Source organism: Stegastes partitus, unplaced genomic scaffold, assembly GCF_000690725.1.
Source record: "Stegastes partitus isolate 25-593 unplaced genomic scaffold, Stegastes_partitus-1.0.2 Scaffold605, whole genome shotgun sequence".
Lineage (NCBI taxonomy): Eukaryota > Metazoa > Chordata > Actinopteri > Pomacentridae > Stegastes > Stegastes partitus.
The window spans coordinates 244,780-262,383 of record NW_007578336.1 but is presented as its reverse complement, the minus strand read 5'-3'; the positions used below and the strand labels follow the sequence as shown (position 1 = coordinate 262,383).

Genomic DNA, 17,604 nt, shown 5'->3' with positions numbered 1-17,604 from the left:
GGTCTTGTGAGCATCACAAGGGAAGATACAAAACAACTGGGGATGCCTATTGGAGACTTCATGCAGTCATTGTCTGCAAAGAATTTTCAAAAAAAATACTTAATATGAAGATTTTGTTTGGCCGTATGTGTACCTGTCCAGTTGGTTAGAGGGGTTATGTTTCACACATAAACAAAACCACGATTTAAAATTATTTGTATTGAAGTCAAACATGGTAGTGGTATCTCAAACATGAGCACTAAAACAGCTATCTTTGGTCGATTAATGGTTTTCAATCACAACTTGAACAGTTAGTACACTGGAATTAAAGTCATTAACCACACCAGGGGCTTGACAGCAGCTTAGGAGGGTGGGGTTCATTGCGTTGCATGTAGCACAAGGGCTTACCTTAAAAGCTGCCCTGTGCAACCAAACTGTGATCTGGCCACGTCACCGCAGAGCAGCTCAACTACACTTTGAGTACTAAACTCTGCTTCTTCAGGCCAAAATAAAGGTCTGTCCATAAACCAAATCACCACCCAGTCACAGATGTAATTCTCTCCTAATAATTTATACACTACCTCATGTGTTCGGGGAGATAAGCGGTTTTGACTGTGTTGAAGACAGAGACGAGCGGCTCGCCTCTTTGCTGCGCTACATTACATGAACGAGCTGATGCTGCTAATCTCTCCCCTACACAGTGTGCTCTGACTGCAGGACAACAGAGGCTACAACTCCTATATCAAGGCTGCACTTCAGCGAGCAGAAACAGAGACGTGGACCAGCCTGCAGGTACGAACACACACCTAGCGCGCTCAATAAAAATCACAATAGGTATACAGTAAAAATACATATAGAGGAGGGTCGTAGCAAAAGTTGGTCCGTCTTCATAACAAAGTGTGTTGACTTTTGAATGACACAATAGCGTATGTGTTTGTATCTATGTATGCCATTTCCTTGAGGTTTGATAATAAAGTGATTAATGAAGGGGAAAACTTCATTTCACAGTAAGACTGAAGCCCAATCCCCCAAATCCCAGCTCATTTTACGCGTCACTAGAGCCCACTTTAACTTGGCCAACTCTCACATAATCTTGCAGCTGTTTGAATCTTTCCCATTCTCTCTCTCTCTCTTTGACACACACACACACACAATCACACACACTGGCTGGCACAAAGACCAATGTTCACACTCCAACATCTGTGTACAGATGTACATACATGAATAAAACTGTTTTGATTCATCACTTATTAAATATAGAATTCTATTCAGCACATAGGACTTTGTATTGGTAAAATGTTAAAGCTAAAAAATCATAATTTATTATTTAAAATGATGAAATATGTAACGGAAATATAAATCTAAATATGAACAGGATTACTTTTTTTTCCCCCGGTTGGGTACTGTCTCTCCGGCTTACTAAATGAAGCTGAGCATTCACAGAAGAAAGAGGGAGGCACAATTTGTGCCATGAAGCCAAGCATACTACCGTAAGTCACAAGTCTATAGTATCTGGTCTCATTCAAGCTGGGTTATTTGGTTTTCATTCACAAAAAGCAGCCGTGTTTGTTTTGTTTGCCTCCGCATGCTTGTCTGACTACAAGTGGATGAGTCTGGTTCGATGAACAAAAGAGACTCACAAAAGCCTTTGAATGTCTTTGCATGCATGCGCGTGTGTGTGTGTGTGTGTGTGTTTGTGTGAGTGTGTGAGTGTGTGTGTGTGTGTGTGTGAGTGTGTGAGTGTGATGGCAGAGGAAAAAGAAGAGGGAACACAAGGGCACGGAGACCAGCAAGTCCACTTAGCAGACACCTTGATGCACTGAGCCCCTGGAATGAGCAAACATCTGGATGAGACATTAGGATGAGAAGTTAGACTGAAAGAAATCGCATGTCAGGGGTACAGACGTTCAAATACAGGATGGTAAAGGAAAGAGAATGAGGACAGAAAAGAACAAATAAAATCTGTGGTCCAGCATCATTCTGCTCTTCTTGATTTTCTTTAAATATTTCATCAATACATTTTTGGCCAAAATTCAACATCAACCAATAAATATCCCTTAGCATCTACCACTGATGTGCAAGTTTAATTTTGTTAATTATGTTACAGCTTGCCCGACCCTGCGACCTTAGTGAGGATTAAGTGGTGTATAGATAATGGATGGATGGATGTTACAGCTTTATATATGCAAATCAATGCAAAATGCAATATGTTAATACAAAAAACATAAAAAAATAAAACTAAAAAACTCTTCACCAAACAAATCATGGCCCCAATTTAACTTTAAATTGGAGCCACCTAGACCAGCTAAATACAGTGTTTGCATTAGGAGCTCTTTGGAGCTTTTCTTGTCAAAAAGATTATGTTCACATTCAGTGTTACTCCCCAAAATGCACCGTGTGTCTCCTTGAGCACTAACAAACGTTTCCTTCCACATAAAACATTTGCCAAGCCATTAAGTATTTTAAAACGTGAATTGTTTACTTCCATATTTATTAGCTTGTAGTTCTTTTCTCCTCAACCTTTCCTGCCACATTGCTGCACGGTCTAATAATATAATAAGAATCTAACTGGCAGGCCCCATTCTACCTAATAAATACTCGATGTACTTTATATTTTAAGGTAGTATGTGTGAAGCAATTCATACGTATTAATGCCTTTTTTTGTCAATGTGACGTAACTGATTTTCTCGGTTGCTGCAACAGCCTGATTTCTATGTAGACGACTCTGGACAAATCTTTCAGGAAAATGCAAAGGACACGATGCTTGCTCCTGAGTGTCTTATGTCAATTTGTCTCATTGACAGCACCAACATTGTGCAAAACCATCCAACATTAGCTTAGAAATGGAATATGCTAACGTGAACAAACCACCAGTTCCCAGCACAGCGCTCACTCCGAGAAAAACTCACAGAGAAGCACCAGATAAACGGGAGTGGCTGGCATTGCAGGAAAGGGTCAACATTAGCAGCCCGTTGGATTCATGGCGGGACAAACAAGGTAAAAAAAAAAAGCCTTATTCAACCAATAGTCTTGTATAGCCAGACGTATCTCAATACTTTGATTTAGTGCTGTGCCAGTGATGGACAAATATGGTCTATATTAGGGATGTACAATTGGATTCATATTCTATATTTAGACATTTTCTACCTCATTTTGGCTGATTTCCAATGTCGATACAAGTACACATTTTCCCTCCGAACTGTAGTTTTTATAATTTTACAACATGTAGATAATACATTTATGAAATAGATGGTTGAAAAAATGATAAATATGTCGACGTAGCTGAATTAACTCCCAGGACAGAAATGCACAACTAGGAAATCATTTCCCTCTGGATGAAGTCCACTTTTTGTGTGTGTGTTTATGCTTCCAGGGGCTTGTGTGTGTTCTTTAAAACAAACTACAACCTCGGAGAATGAGCGCGCATTCTCCTAAAACATGTGCAGGAGAACAAACGTCTTGCAGCGTCATCATTTAAAATAAAGGGCCACTGATTCCCCAAAGCCATGTTTGTAATTACAGCGAACATGGCTCAGGGAGGAGGAGGAGACAGGGTTGGAAAGACAAGTGGAGATGAGGTGAGAAGAGAAAAAGAGAAGAGGTAGGACCCCAGGGTGTCACGTGGCTGAAGTTAATTCTGTTTTCTGCCACCGTGTCGCCGGACCACTACCGAGTGTGCAGAAATGAGGGGAAGAAGCGAGAAGAGGAGGGTGAGAGACTGTCTGAAACAATTGCTCTTTGACTGATGTAGCGTTCTGCCTCCTGTGAAACACTCTGTAGCTCATACTCGAACAGGTGACAGAAGTGTCAGCTCCGAATCCACGGCAGAAAATCACTGCTGAATCACAGGATCTCCCAGGAACACCGAAATCGTTGCAATGCCCTCCTCCTTTCAAAGCCTCCCTTGTATGCCAGCTGACAAATTGTTCCCTCAAAAGAAGAGCGCTGGCCGGAGATGAAGTGGAACAATTAATTTCACGCTTGTCCTCCTTGCCTCAAAAGCATGTTGGTCTGAGTCCTGTATCTGGTGGCACGGAGACACTCCCAGCGGATTGTAAAACACACACACACAGACGAAATGTAAATTAAAACTACCGTAAGAGCTAATCAAACAGACGTAAGAACAAGACATCTTTAAACATCTTCTTAAAACATAAAAAAGTCAGGGATCACGACCTGGTCCTGCCTGACTGGACACACCCTCGTCCTCCCCGTTCACCACAATGCAATCTGTCAGTGGGGGTGAATATAGAATCAATTATTGCTTGGACGTGTCTCAAAATTCGATCAATGTGAATGAATGGGGAGGACTGTGAGGAACACATGCACGCACACACAGCTCTGACAGACCACTCAATCATACGGTGAGAAGAGGGCAGATCCGGATAGGAAATAGAAAAAAGAAGCGAGCCGGGAACAGTTTCATCGCGGTCAGTTTCTGCCCCCCTCGACATCCACCACATGGCCAGACACCCAGTCTGAAAAAGCAGGAAACCAGATAGTACAGCTGGCACTCTGGTCTCTTCTCAAACAAATAGCTCTGATCTTTATTTCTGCTTTGTTGAGTCAAATCTGAGGGCATTGTGAAGCAGCCACTGAACATAACACACTACAGCGGTGAATCGTGCCTTTTGTCAGCCTTCACAACAATGTTCCAAATCATCGTATCTCTTCACTTTGGATTGATTAATGCTCCGTTAACTCCAGACAGATAACAAGAGCTAAGTAACGATCCTACCGGTCTTTCTTAATCATCACTGGTTTCCTTTCATAAGTAAGTTGATAGCTGTGGCAGTAGTTGTAAATATATTATTATGAGCAGAATTAAAATCCAAATTGGCTGATGGGAGACAGTAAATCATTTCATTTACAACTGAAATACAGAAGCAGAGAGTAATTAGGTGAAGTAAAATATGCCAATTATTTCAGTGTTGAAGTGATCTCTAAATGGAAAAAAAAGTAGCTCCAATGTTGGTGACTAAACCGAAGACTGACGGTCTGAATGGAATAAAAAATCCACAGTAAGGACTTAAGTCAGATGTGAGATTTACCGTCAGTGTCGTAAGACTTTAATTATGACTCCACTCCCCAAAGAAGCAAATTAATGCTTAGATTTAAATGAAAGAAGAACACTATTTGCAGCTTAAAAAGGACACTTCTCTATCTGGATTTTCAGCATTCACACCTGAGAGACATTTTGACTTCATTTGTTCATGAGGACCTGTGATTTAAATTAAAGTGGGCCTCGGTGATCATCCATGGTTGGCCAGAACAGTGTCCACATTAATGCTTTCAGCTTAACTGTTTCTAAAATCCTTAGTATATCAGTTTTATCTCTCAAATAATGGCAAATATATGTAAAATAACAATACTTTTGCTGATATAAATGCAGGAAAAAGAAGTGGATTGCTTTGGTTGAACAGATTTTTGATATGGACATTATTTACAATTTTGCCTTTACACACCTCTGCCGGTCATCTGCAGTTCAATCTGCTCACCTTTGACTCTGCACGAACACTGTACAACTCTACGCCACACAATGGCAAGCTGTGACACTGGAGGCACTGAGCCACACATGTTCAAACCAAAAACAAAAGAAAAAGAAAAAGATGAGCAAATTGTACAGGTTCAGCAACAAGTCAGTGCATTATACAACATTTCATGTATCGCTCTCTGCAATGGTAATGGCAAACATTAGCGTGTGGCTTGACGATGTTAACAAACAACTGATGATGTGTTACTAAGGTTACGTGAAGGTTCACAGTTTCTCTTTCTGCAGCTTTGAAACTGAAACAAAACATATCTTCTTCTCCGCTTCTTCTGACACTAAAACCCCCCGAAAAAACGCACCACGGAAGTTGGCAGAACTGGTCATAAACCAGTGTAGTGGACAAATTGAAATACTTGATGGTGACACTAAATGAAAAGTTAAAGAATCACCAAAGTTAATTTATTCAAAAGGGACACCCATGCAAAATTAAACAGCAATCTGCCGCAAAAGAAATTCAAGCTCCTGGTATAAGGAAAGGTTATGGGATCATGATGTTCAGTAGGCTTTATTATTTTTACCACAAATGTCTGGACAAAATCTAAAGGCAGTCCTCTCTCCACTGATTGTTTTTAGAATCACTTTTTATATTTCTAAACTAAAGTGGTGGGCTCTCTGGGCAACTCTGATAAAAACAAAAAATTGAAATCTGGCACTTTTGTTTTATCTTCTCTCATAAAACTATTACAACTAAATATGATCATGGACATTATTAAATCTCTCTTAAAGCCTAAAAAAAAAAAAATCACAAGTATTGGCACATCCTCCTTATGAGCAAAGACCGTGTGCCCTTTTTTTTATTTCAGCATAATTGAAACCACTTACACACCTCATCCATTTCACTCCTCAGCATAAGTCATCCACCCACAGCTCCTGCATGTGTGGGTGTGCTTCTGCAGTGATAGAGTGTTTAAAGGCTGCCTGAGGGCTGTTGAGAAGAACAGTCGAATAACAGCTGTACACTAACACAAACACACACGAGGCCTTATGGCATAGCTGGTAGCGATGCTCAGGAGTTATTCCCAGGGTGCACTGCGTCTGTTAGGTATGCACCATTGCCCCTCAGAGTGGGTGCCAAATCTGAGCTCTTCCCTAATGACCGCCATCTTTCACTCTTCTCACATGCCATCATGCTGTGCCCCCCCACCCACCTATGCTCACACACATGCAGAACCCCCTAAAGGGCAAAGGCTGACATCGTCTACGCTAGCTTGAAAATACACAAAATACTGCATTTATGAAGCAAACTCGGCCTCTCCCTTTCAAAACTTAAGTACAAAAATTAGCATTACCGCTCCACTTTTTCTTCCGTAAGCCATAATTCACTCCACCCCAAAATATAATAGCAACCAAGAGCCGATCTAATCTGATCACACAGAACTGATTAATAGTCTAGCGTCTATCTGTAGTTGCATTCAGTTGGTTTCAGAAGAGTCCTGGAAAACATTTTTCATGCTTAGCAGCACGTACAATGTGGCCTGCTGCTTCCCAATTCCACTCCATGCATTCTCACAGTCTCAGATTGATTCTAGCAGCAGCCAGCGTGAAAGTGGAATGAGAGAGCAAAACATTGGGGTGGATGTATAAAGGCAATATTCATCCTTGCAAGTGGAGATTTATTATAGGAAGTTACACTTTTTTTGGACTGCATTTTTTATTGGAGTTTGCTTTGAAGTCCGCACAAAGAAGTGGGGAAAAATAAATGTACCACCTACAGTGGGGAAGAATATTTTTTTTAAAACCACAACACATTTATCAGTAGATACCGGGGACTTGAATCGAACGTATAATCATAATAAACATTGTAAAATAAGTGTGGAACATGAACTAATGATGTTACGCTGTTTTAAAATGTAGAGATGAAGAAGCACGCACGGCATCAATAAATCACTCTATATGTATGCTATGAATATGAGCACTTTGTAGGATGTCAAATAGAAACCACAATCCTGAAAAGCACCAAGCATTCAAATTCCACACACTGCATTTAACTTTAATTCAACATCACTGTCAAGTTAACATGATCTTGTGTTCATGCCTTGAACTAACTATTCCACATCATCTCACAGGAGCACACTGAGCAAAGATCATTGTAGTAAATTGCCTTCACCGGCACACCTGCAACTTGAGACGGTGCGTGCTTTGGGACTATTTGAAGAAGGGTAGCAATGTGGGCTCCCATGTGGTCCCCGCACTGTTGACACCAAAGTCTGTGTGAAAATCAGCCGCCTGTTCCAGAAATTAGGAGACTTCTCAAAGAAAACCAAACAAAAAGATAATCTGTGGAATTGCCACCGTCCCACATACTGCTTCTGGGAATTTTGGAGACCTTACGTATTTCACCTAAATACTTAAAATGGCTCAGTCAGACAAGTCTTTAAATACGCACACATGAAGCAACCCAAACAATCCATTTAACTTTGGAACTTCAATGATTAAGCTGAAACAACACCACATTGTGACCAGTGGATAACTTACAAGCTCATTGGAGTTTAAATAAAATGTTAAATGATTTGTACGCAGTGGGAAGTGGGTTAAGCCTTATTTTAAAAGGCAGCAATTCCTCTGTGGACAAAACATGGACGTCTACACAGGTGTCCAGCAAACTACCTCTGCAATGTTATCATATCAGTGTTTGCACGGGTACACGAGGTGTCAGAAAAGTTTCAGGACTGGTGTCACAAAAGATATATTTCAATTCCAAACTACAAACTACAAGTTTTCCCTTTTGAAGCAATCCCCATGGAGTCTAACACCCTTCCCCAGCCTTCTCTACCATGCTGCCATGCACTCCTGGAAGGATTCTTCCGGGATCCTCCACAGCTCCGTTGTCACAGCCATCTTGATGTCGTCTTCAAAACGGGTCTCCTTGACGACCCCCATGAGCTTGGGGAAGAGGAAACAATCCCACAGAGCCAGGTGGGGTGAGTAGGGAGGTTGCTCCAGCACGGAGATGTTCTTCTCAGCCAGGAACTGTGGGATGTTCAGGGCATTGTGGTGAAGCAGCCACGCCTTGTCCTGCCACAACTCTCACCTCTTCTCGTGCACTGAACGAAACGAACACCGCACAATTTCTTTGAAGATGTGCTGGTTGATCGTCTGAAGAGGAAATATAATATCTTGAAGTATACCTTGTGTGACACCAGTCCTGGAACTTTTCTGACACACCTCGTCTAAGTTGGTATCAGAAAGCTGTTGGCAAGATTCAGCAACCTGGCCAATGATGAGTCTTACTTTGCTTGTGTGCTAACTTGGTGAGTTAGAGAGCGAACCTGTGCACAAAATTCAGGGGATGCCTTTTACTAAAATCTTTGTAGAAAGACTTTTCCAGAAGAAAATAGGCTACCGACAAACCATTACTATTCTTACTTTTGGAACATGTTTTCTGTCTGTTCTTGGCCATCTGTATATGACAGTGTTGCTGTTTATCTGTATAAAGAGTAAGTCGCACTCATTCCTGTGTATAAGTATGATAATATTGGATGGTAAAGGATTTTAAAACATTTCTAGGATCAGGCAGAGTTTTTTTGTTTTTTTCATGGAAGCAGTGGTACCAAATCAGATCCTTCTGTCTACACTGCTGTTTGGAAGCGATTAGATCGGATTTGTGTGTCCAGACATAGCCAACCTATCTGCATGGGTTGTTATGGTAATGACGTAGGCGTCATACTGATGTGCCATGTGAGATCTTTTGATACACTGTCTTGGTTCCGTATGGTTCTTTTAGCGTTGTCTGTACAGAATCCTCACCCTAACCTGTCAAGAGACAATGGATCAATCACATTTTAAACTACATCCAAATGTATTTTGGATCTGATTTGCAAAAATCACATTTGATGCATAAAATGTGTAAAAATCAATCTGGATAAAATCTGGACATACAAAAAGATGGATTTGGGCTGGCAGTCTGCACAAGGCCTTAGTGGGAGTAGAACCACCGCATCGTACTGATAATGTTATTCTGCAGCCTTGCATCTTTGCTGTAACACATGCCAAACAACACGATGTAATCAATACGCCTCAACATTGATTAACACTGATCCTATGTAAGAAATCATTTGTTACTTGGGCTCTAGCCAGAAACTGTATCGCATGAAAAGCATCAGTGGAACTGAAGGAAACTTTGTGTAAATATACACAGACAGAATGGACAAAGTTTTCTCTTTATGATGTGTAGTTTTGTAGTTCTTCAGTGAATAACTGATGTATGATGTCAAACTATCATTCGAGCATAACTGTATCCCTCCATCTAGTGTGTGTTTGTGTGAGATGGTAGCAAGTGCAGGTGAAGGTCATCGGGAGGAGGGGCCACTGCTGTCCCACTGAGCTGGATTTGGCAGCACTCTCACAGTCCATGTGAAGTGTTGTGCAAATGGAGCATATACTGAAGGGCCTGACAAAGTACAGTCGAACTAAATGTGTGTTTATGTGGGTGTGTGTAAGTTCGCCAAGTTGATGGAGCCAAAAGAGGTAACCTGGGACACAAGCTGAGGTCGCCAGAGAGTGCAGCGAGTGCAGGACATTGTGCAAGGCCAGTGGAAGTATTTTTTGAGGGTGCGGGCACCAACACTTGCGCCAAACACTGGCGTGTCCCAAGATCCCCTCCCATGTATTCTTTAGTGCCGTAGCTGTATCCTATCCATTATTAAAGCAGAGGGAAGGAGGGAGAGGAGAGACTTAAAGAGAAAAAAAGCAAGAGGGAGAGGGAGGAGAACAGAAGGAGAACTGGGGGGAGATGCAGTGAGATACAAAAGCACTTGGGTGGAAATGTTGACAGAGGCAAGAGTTGACAAAAAGGTTGAGCACAATTAAGAGACAAAGTGAAAGAAAGAAAGAAAGAAAGAAAGAAAGAAAGAAAGAAAGACCTGTGCCAGCGTAATGAATAAACCTGAATTACCAGAGCATTCAGAGGTGCAGAATATAAAGGAAATATTTGTGATTGATGGAGCAGCTATAATGGATCTGATCTTCTTTCTTTTATTTACTGTATTTCTTCATAAGAGCAGTTTTTACCTACAGCACACAGGGTGGATCCAAAACAACCGGCCGGATGATTGATGCAGACAGCAGCAAGTCACAGACAGTCCTTCACACAATACTGCACACGTTAATGTGCTTAATAGTACTAGTCCCGCCCCTTTCCAAGTTTACTCTCCGTATGCAGTCGAGTCTGGAGCACACCAGGTGAACAATCTGTCATAATTACAGAAATCTGTACGAGCGTGTGCGCGTGCGTTTCCCAGAGTGTGTGCGTTCATTAACGTCGGCTGCAGCCACAGTGAGATGCTCTTTATCTGCAAGCCAACAGAGGCAGAGCCAGAGCTGAGCAGCCAATGACAGATGACAGTGGATATTTATCTTCAGCGCTCACATTCATCATCCTCGCAGTACAGAGCACAAGGTGTTACAGTGTATGCAAACACTGTGTGTGTGTGCGCACGGGTGTGTGTGTGTGTGCATCTCCTGCATGGACTTCTGGAACTGGAAATCAACTTTCTTACAAACACAAATTAACTACTGAATCAAACACTTTTCGTGCTGGCAAATGAACTTAGTCAGAGAGACTGGGGATAAATCAAAGATGTAAACCACACAACAAGTCATCAAAAGACACTTGATTTTTCTAAGCCCACAAATACAGCGTCAGCAGTTGAGCTCTTTAAGAATTTAAGTTCTTTAATCCGGTAGCAAAGGCCCTCACTCCCTGCTCCTGGGCTCCCTACAGTAAAGGCACTGTGTTTGATTCATAGTGGCTTTTCTCATGCTTTTCTCACCAACAAAGCACTAATTACAGTATGAGTGAGTGGCTGTGTTGGCTAAAGCTGGCCAGCTAGGACATGAAAGGATGGCAGCACAGACTGCACTCCTGCCTGCTAACGCTGTAATTAACTCTGTGACATGACATTCCTCCTGCTTTTCTCTGCTCTTTCTCTTTTACACACACACACCGACACACACACACACACACACACACACACACACACACACCGACACACACACACCTCTTTCTGCTCCTCTATGAGCAGAGTGAAGGAATCAAATTTAGCAAGATCATGCTTTGGTCAATGAGAACAAGGGAAGGGAGGGAGAGGGAAGCAAGAGAAGAGATAGGAGGGTGAGGGGAGGTTAGGGAAAGAGAGGGACAGTCATCAGCACACACCCCTACACACCCCCTTCCCTCACCTCATTGCCAGCGATGCTGAACCAAACCTGACAGCTATTCAATTTTCCCAAAGCTAAATCTAATCTGCAGCCGTCTCCCCCTCACTGACACACTGTTACACTGGAACGCCTCAGCCATCACCCACCCTTGGCAGCAGATTGGCACCATCACACATGCTTCTCCCACCACTTTGACACATAAACACACACTCTGTCTCACACACACACACCTACACACACACAAAAGTCATCCATGGGGCAATAAAAGCAAATAGAGGGCAAATAAGAGAAATAAGTAAAATTGATAAAGCCTACTTAACCAAATGATTCAAAACATTTTAGACTCCAAAATAATATTATTTAAAAAAAATGTTGTTTTCTGAGCATTAATATCATGCATTGGGGGCTGTGCCAGAAATAACATTTTTGACTGGTTAACCAAAAAGTCCATCAAAAATGCAGATAATGGACCTACTTCCACTATAACCCTTTGCGTTATTAATTAAAGCATTTATTTTTAGACTTGATGCCGTGTGTCATTTTAATGTACTGTAGTGAAGTGTGATGTAAACGTCCTACATTTCCCAAAAGGGTAACTCTGGACGTCCGTTTGCACGGTACTGAGTGGCCTCAATAAGCAGACAGAGTACTGTATGTGCACCACAGAAAACATTTTTGTGCAGGAAATACACGCCACTTAAACTGCATCGTTGTTTTTTTTTTACATGCTATGAAACATTCAGAACCTTTGTAGAATAAATAAAGGCCAATTAAAACTTTAAGTGCTGTTTAACATGAGTACTGAGCAGAAAATATAAAACATTTCATCAGCACACAAAGCGAGAGTCATTCTTCCACTGTTGTCTTCCAAATATGTAATTAATTTTAAATGAACGTGAAAAACTGAAATGCATAATCATTTCCATTTCAAAATTAGGCAATTAGTCATGCTCTTAAATCTGGTTAGTGTGACTAAAATACAGACACAAAATAGAAATAGATCTTTTTTTTTTTTTTCCCTTCTCCTGAAACAGAGAAAACATGGAACTGCCTTCTGTAGAAATATTAAATTAGGTTTCTGTGAAGTAAGTCTTGTAGAAATGCCTCCAATAGATCAAAACGTATCACTGTTGTGTGAGAATCACTTAACTCGCCATGTTTGACGAAATTAATTGATCTCCTGGGATTGGAAGGGTTTTGTTGTTTTGGGGTTTTTTTTTTGTGCCATATACAGCGCATATACTGTGTCTGTGTGTGAGATGTTCTATACATTTTTTGTTGTTTTTTGAGGAGGGGAAAAAAACATTTTATTTTTAGTAAAAAGGAAAAATTAGAAGAAAAAAAAACTCCTGGGATGCTGGGATGGGGATGCTTGCAACTGAATTTTAAAGATTTCAGTCGATAAAGACCCATATTTGCTTTAAATCACACAAAACGGCACAAAGTTATGCACCTGCTCCTCCTCCTCCTTCCTTCTAACTTCTCAAAACTTGTTTAACCCAGTTTGTGCATCTTCCATGCCTCTTGCCTTTTCACTTCACTGGTCAACTTCACTGCTGGTATACATTTTTCATCCTCTGCTTCTTTTTTGAGGAACCACTCCAGTTAGTGTTATTTAGGAAGTGTCAGCAGGTATGTCAGTGGCTTACGGCACTAAGCCCCTTCGGGTAGTAAAAGAAAACGGCATGGCACCACTCTGTATAAGAAACTATACATGCCAGCGACTCTTCTTTCCCGCCCAAGCAAATCGATTCCGGCGTATTCTTGTCACACATCATTACACCTTCCTATCATCCTCTGCTCTTTTGCTCTGTGTATGCGAGAGGAAGATGATGGTGTGTGTGTGTGTGTGCATGTGTGATTGCTTTAAGTAGGTATGCAAACTTAACACACACACACACGGCGCTAGCACATACGCCCGCTGCCTCTTTCCTCGCCCTCAGATGCAGCTTACGCTTTCAAAAATAGGAAAGCGGACGTGCACGGCTAACTTTCAGGCTGCCACAGAAGCAATTCCACTGGCTGATCATTTTTCTTGTATCTTCCATTACCAAGAGGCTTGAAGTTATTTCAGCGTAGCATAATGTCCCACTACTTTGATTCCAGAAAACCATAACAGCAGTGAGGTGAAAACTAGTCCAGCCAACAATGTACACGCAGACACAGCCATCACAGCCGGGCTGGCTCGTATAGACAGGTTGCTCAATGATACATGAAATTAAAGATTTCAACAGAATAGCAGTGAAGAGGGTAAAACACACAAAGCTAATTCTAACTATCAGTGGGAGATGTTTAATGTTTCGCAAACAGAAGCCTCCTTCCCTTTGTACGGGGTGAGTACGTATAGTGTATCTAGACCGTACGGTGTATGTATTATTGTATTTGTACAAGCATTAATGAGTATACTGCTAACATCTGATATGAGTGACAAATTGAGGGTCTTATTGATCATGTTTCTTCTTCTTTTGGGACACACACACACACACACAAACGTGTCCTGACTGGTATAACCTCGAAACAAGAGCTGCTTCCGATGGATATAGGATGCGGGAGGTGGCGTGAGATGGGTGGAGAGGAGACGAGAAGGGAGAAGGTTTGGATCAAAAGGCAAATCCAGATGGAATTTTTTTTTTTTTTTTTCGTAATAAAAAAAGAATTGTTAACAAAAGTCATATGTTGATTTTATTTATGCACCCTAGATCCTTCTGGGAATTATGCCAACACTCAAAATGACTACCTTCAAATCTAAATCAAATCCAACCTATTCATTGCATGGTTTTGTGTTACCAGGCTTGATTAACGCCACATCAAAGGTGATGAAACTGGATATCAGAATGGTATTGAATTAAAGCAGAGTCAATGCAAAGGTAGAACCTAGTTGAATTTGTCGCAGTTTGACGTACACAAAGACACAGCATGAGCCAACAGAAGTGCTACGATATTAAAACTGCAAATTAAATAAATAAATAGTACAAAACATAACCTGTTGAGTCCCGTTTTCTTTTTATGGCACTTCTGTGAGAGCCTAATTAAGATTTGTGTACCGTATAGATTACATGTTGTACAAAAAGACATTAGGCAACTTTAAAATGTAACTTTGCACTAAATGGTCTCTCTCTGTTTTTTTCTTTATGGCTTGATGAGAAATATGGTGCATATTTAGTGAATCAGCACCAAAAAAAAACAACTGTGTGTGTGTGTGTCTGTGTGTGTGTGTGTGTGTGTGTGCGTGGCTCAGGCGAGGTATTGTTATTTCCAAGGGAGTCTAGTTACGCTGGGGTCAGAAAGATAGCTGAAGAGAGACCGAGTCCATCTGTCCTCTGCCTAGAGGAAACATGTACACACACACACACACACACACACTCACGCAAGCTTTGGTCTTTTCTCTTCAGTACCATCCTCCTCTCTATGTACAACAGTGTATATCCCTCATTCTTTCTGCCTATTTAAAAGCATATGTGCCCTCGAGGCATCTGTGGTCCCTCCTCTGCATCCCTGGACAAGAGCTACTAGACTGTACCGGACACAAAATAAGGCATAGCATTACCAGATGCTGTGACATATTGGCGAAGCTTGTGAGCAAATGCATGTGTGTGCAGTTAAACATCCTGCACATCTGACCACTGTGGGGGGACCCAGCAAGCGGGTACAGCGAGCAACCGCTAACGCTTGCATCATAACAGTTTGGTGCGAAAGATGCACTTTTCTGACAAAGAGGTCTCGAGTCTTTTCTTTGCTCAATTAACCCTACAGCCTTCATTTGCATTTCATAAAGAGGTCGTCACTCTGTGGGAGAGTTATCTTCATTTTGGAGGCAGAAAAAGATGAGAGGGGGGAACAGTTTTTATCCCGTCAAAAAGATAACACCGCTCATCTGGCTTATCAGCAGCTGATGAAATCCACGCTGTAGGCCCAAGCATGTCTATGTGGCTGTGCCTTTGAATGTGCGGTTCATGTGTGTGTGGTATTCTGTATGCACTCGTGTACAGGGTCCATGGAGATGAAAGACACAGGCTCTATCTATGAGTCACGCCAAATCTCTTGGTTTGGCCGGTGTGACACCTAACAGCAGAGTGGGTCTCCCTCACAGTGTTGTGGCACCAAGTACAACATCATGTCTGTGTGCCCACTGAGAGGTTAGTCTCATCTTGGCCTTTTTGCCACTAAATTATCCATTAGCCAGTTTTAACTCAGGCTTCATCAACTGACCCTCCATTAGGAAAATTTGCATTCCATCACACTCAAATCTTGCATTAAACCCACAAAGCAGAGCGGAAGAGGAATGAGAGGAGACTGCAGAGAGGCACCAAAAAAAAAAAAAAAAAAGAGGTAAGAGGGTGTTAGAAATGTGAGAAACAGTCGGTTGCTTAGCAAAAAATGAAGAAAAAAAACAGTAAGAAAATTGCTCTTTTCTAGGAGTAAATTTTATGAGTGTGTGTACATGTGCGAACGCATCTGCCAAAGTGCTTGAGAACTGACACCCATTTAAATGGCACGTGTTACGAATAAGCTTTTAAATCTGAGCCTACATAGTCTGCATGCATTAACGATTCTCAAGTGGCTAAAAAGCACAGGTCCTGCAGTTTGAGAGATGAAAAGTGACATTTCACTGAAATCAAAAAATTATCCAACAACAGCCATTTCCTCTCAAAAGCTGGTCTTTCACATCCACGCAGGAATTTTTAAAAGTCTCTCAAAAAGGTATCGTTAAGGTTTTGAATAAACAGCATCACATCATTTTAACTTAAAAAAAAAGGGAAATTAGTGTTCTTTGTGTGTACTCACACAACTCCACTTATGTTTATAAAATTTCATGGATATTAGAAACTCTTCTCTCTTACTTTCCACTCTGTGTTTCGCATCGAGAGTTAAATCGTCCAAACCCTGTGCTCGAGCTCAGGCGTGTGGAAATCTGAATAATGTTTTAATATTAAGGGTTCCAGAGGGCAGCCCACTTCTTATTCGACACCTGAAGAGTTGAATTCAGGCAGTAAAAACAGCTCACCTTCTGCAGCAGCTGGGAGCCAGAGTACTTAGCTGAGATGGACTTCATCTCTCCACCAAACGCTGAAGCCCACAGCTTCACCCTGCAGATGGCACACACATGGTGCACAGAGGCAGGCAAGAAATAGAATGAAAAAAAAAACAAAACAAGTCAGTAAAAAAAATATATGAAGAGATAGGCTGTAACTTCAAGTAGTTAACATGCAGAGAGAAAAAAAAACTTCTTTACTTCTTGAGGAATTCTGCAAGAGCATTATTTTGCAACCAGCTAATATACTTAAAACTTGCAATTTTAAAAAAAATGTAGAAATATGGAAGAAGAAAAAAAGACAAATTAAAGTGCTCTAGAAACCATTTAACCTAAAAATGCTGTCTTTTTGTGAGACATGTGTCTGGGTTATTACTAATCAAGTTCTGTTTATAAAAAGCATCACCTTTGCGTAAAAGGTCATCTACTTACACGGACGGAGGGATGCTTTGGTGGGTGCCTCCCACCCCATTGACCCTGGTGCTTAGAGTTGAAAAAAGTAAAAGCAGCCACGTACACCGAGCACTGGAAACCACACAGCTCCGATCCACCTGCATCTTGGGCAAAAACATAAAAAAAATAACCCCCCTACGCGCACGGAGCGAGTTTTGGGCTTATGCTGCCACCGTGGAGTTTTTTTTTTTCTCTCTCTCTCTCCTCAGAAAATCCAAATATCAAAGGGGGAATTTAAAAAAAAGAAAGAAAAAAAACGGAGGGAATCAAAAGTCACCTATGCTGACTGACTGAATCATTCATGGCAGTAAGTCCAGCTGTTCGGCTGGTGCGGGACGCGGACGAGCGACGCGCCTCGGCGAACGGCAGGATCCTCTGCTGTGTGAGTTCTTCCTAAGTGCTTGCGGTCTGGCCCCGCTGACCGGTGCGG

At 41.5% G+C, this 17,604-nt stretch overlaps 1 protein-coding gene across 1 annotated transcript in view; it reads right to left on the bottom strand.

Annotated features, from left to right (window-relative positions):
• Positions 1-17,278, bottom strand: part of LOC103362818 (voltage-dependent calcium channel subunit alpha-2/delta-3-like) — a 121,380-nt gene extending 104,102 nt beyond the window's left edge. Inside the window, exons 1-2 of the mRNA XM_008289313.1 lie at positions 17,154-17,278; positions 16,695-16,776 (exon numbers count right to left, since the gene is read on the bottom strand). Coding sequence (XP_008287535.1) covers positions 16,695-16,776; positions 17,154-17,278 — 207 coding nt within the window. The remainder of the gene's footprint in view (positions 1-16,694; positions 16,777-17,153) is intronic.
• Positions 17,279-17,604: the final 326 nt, after the last annotated feature.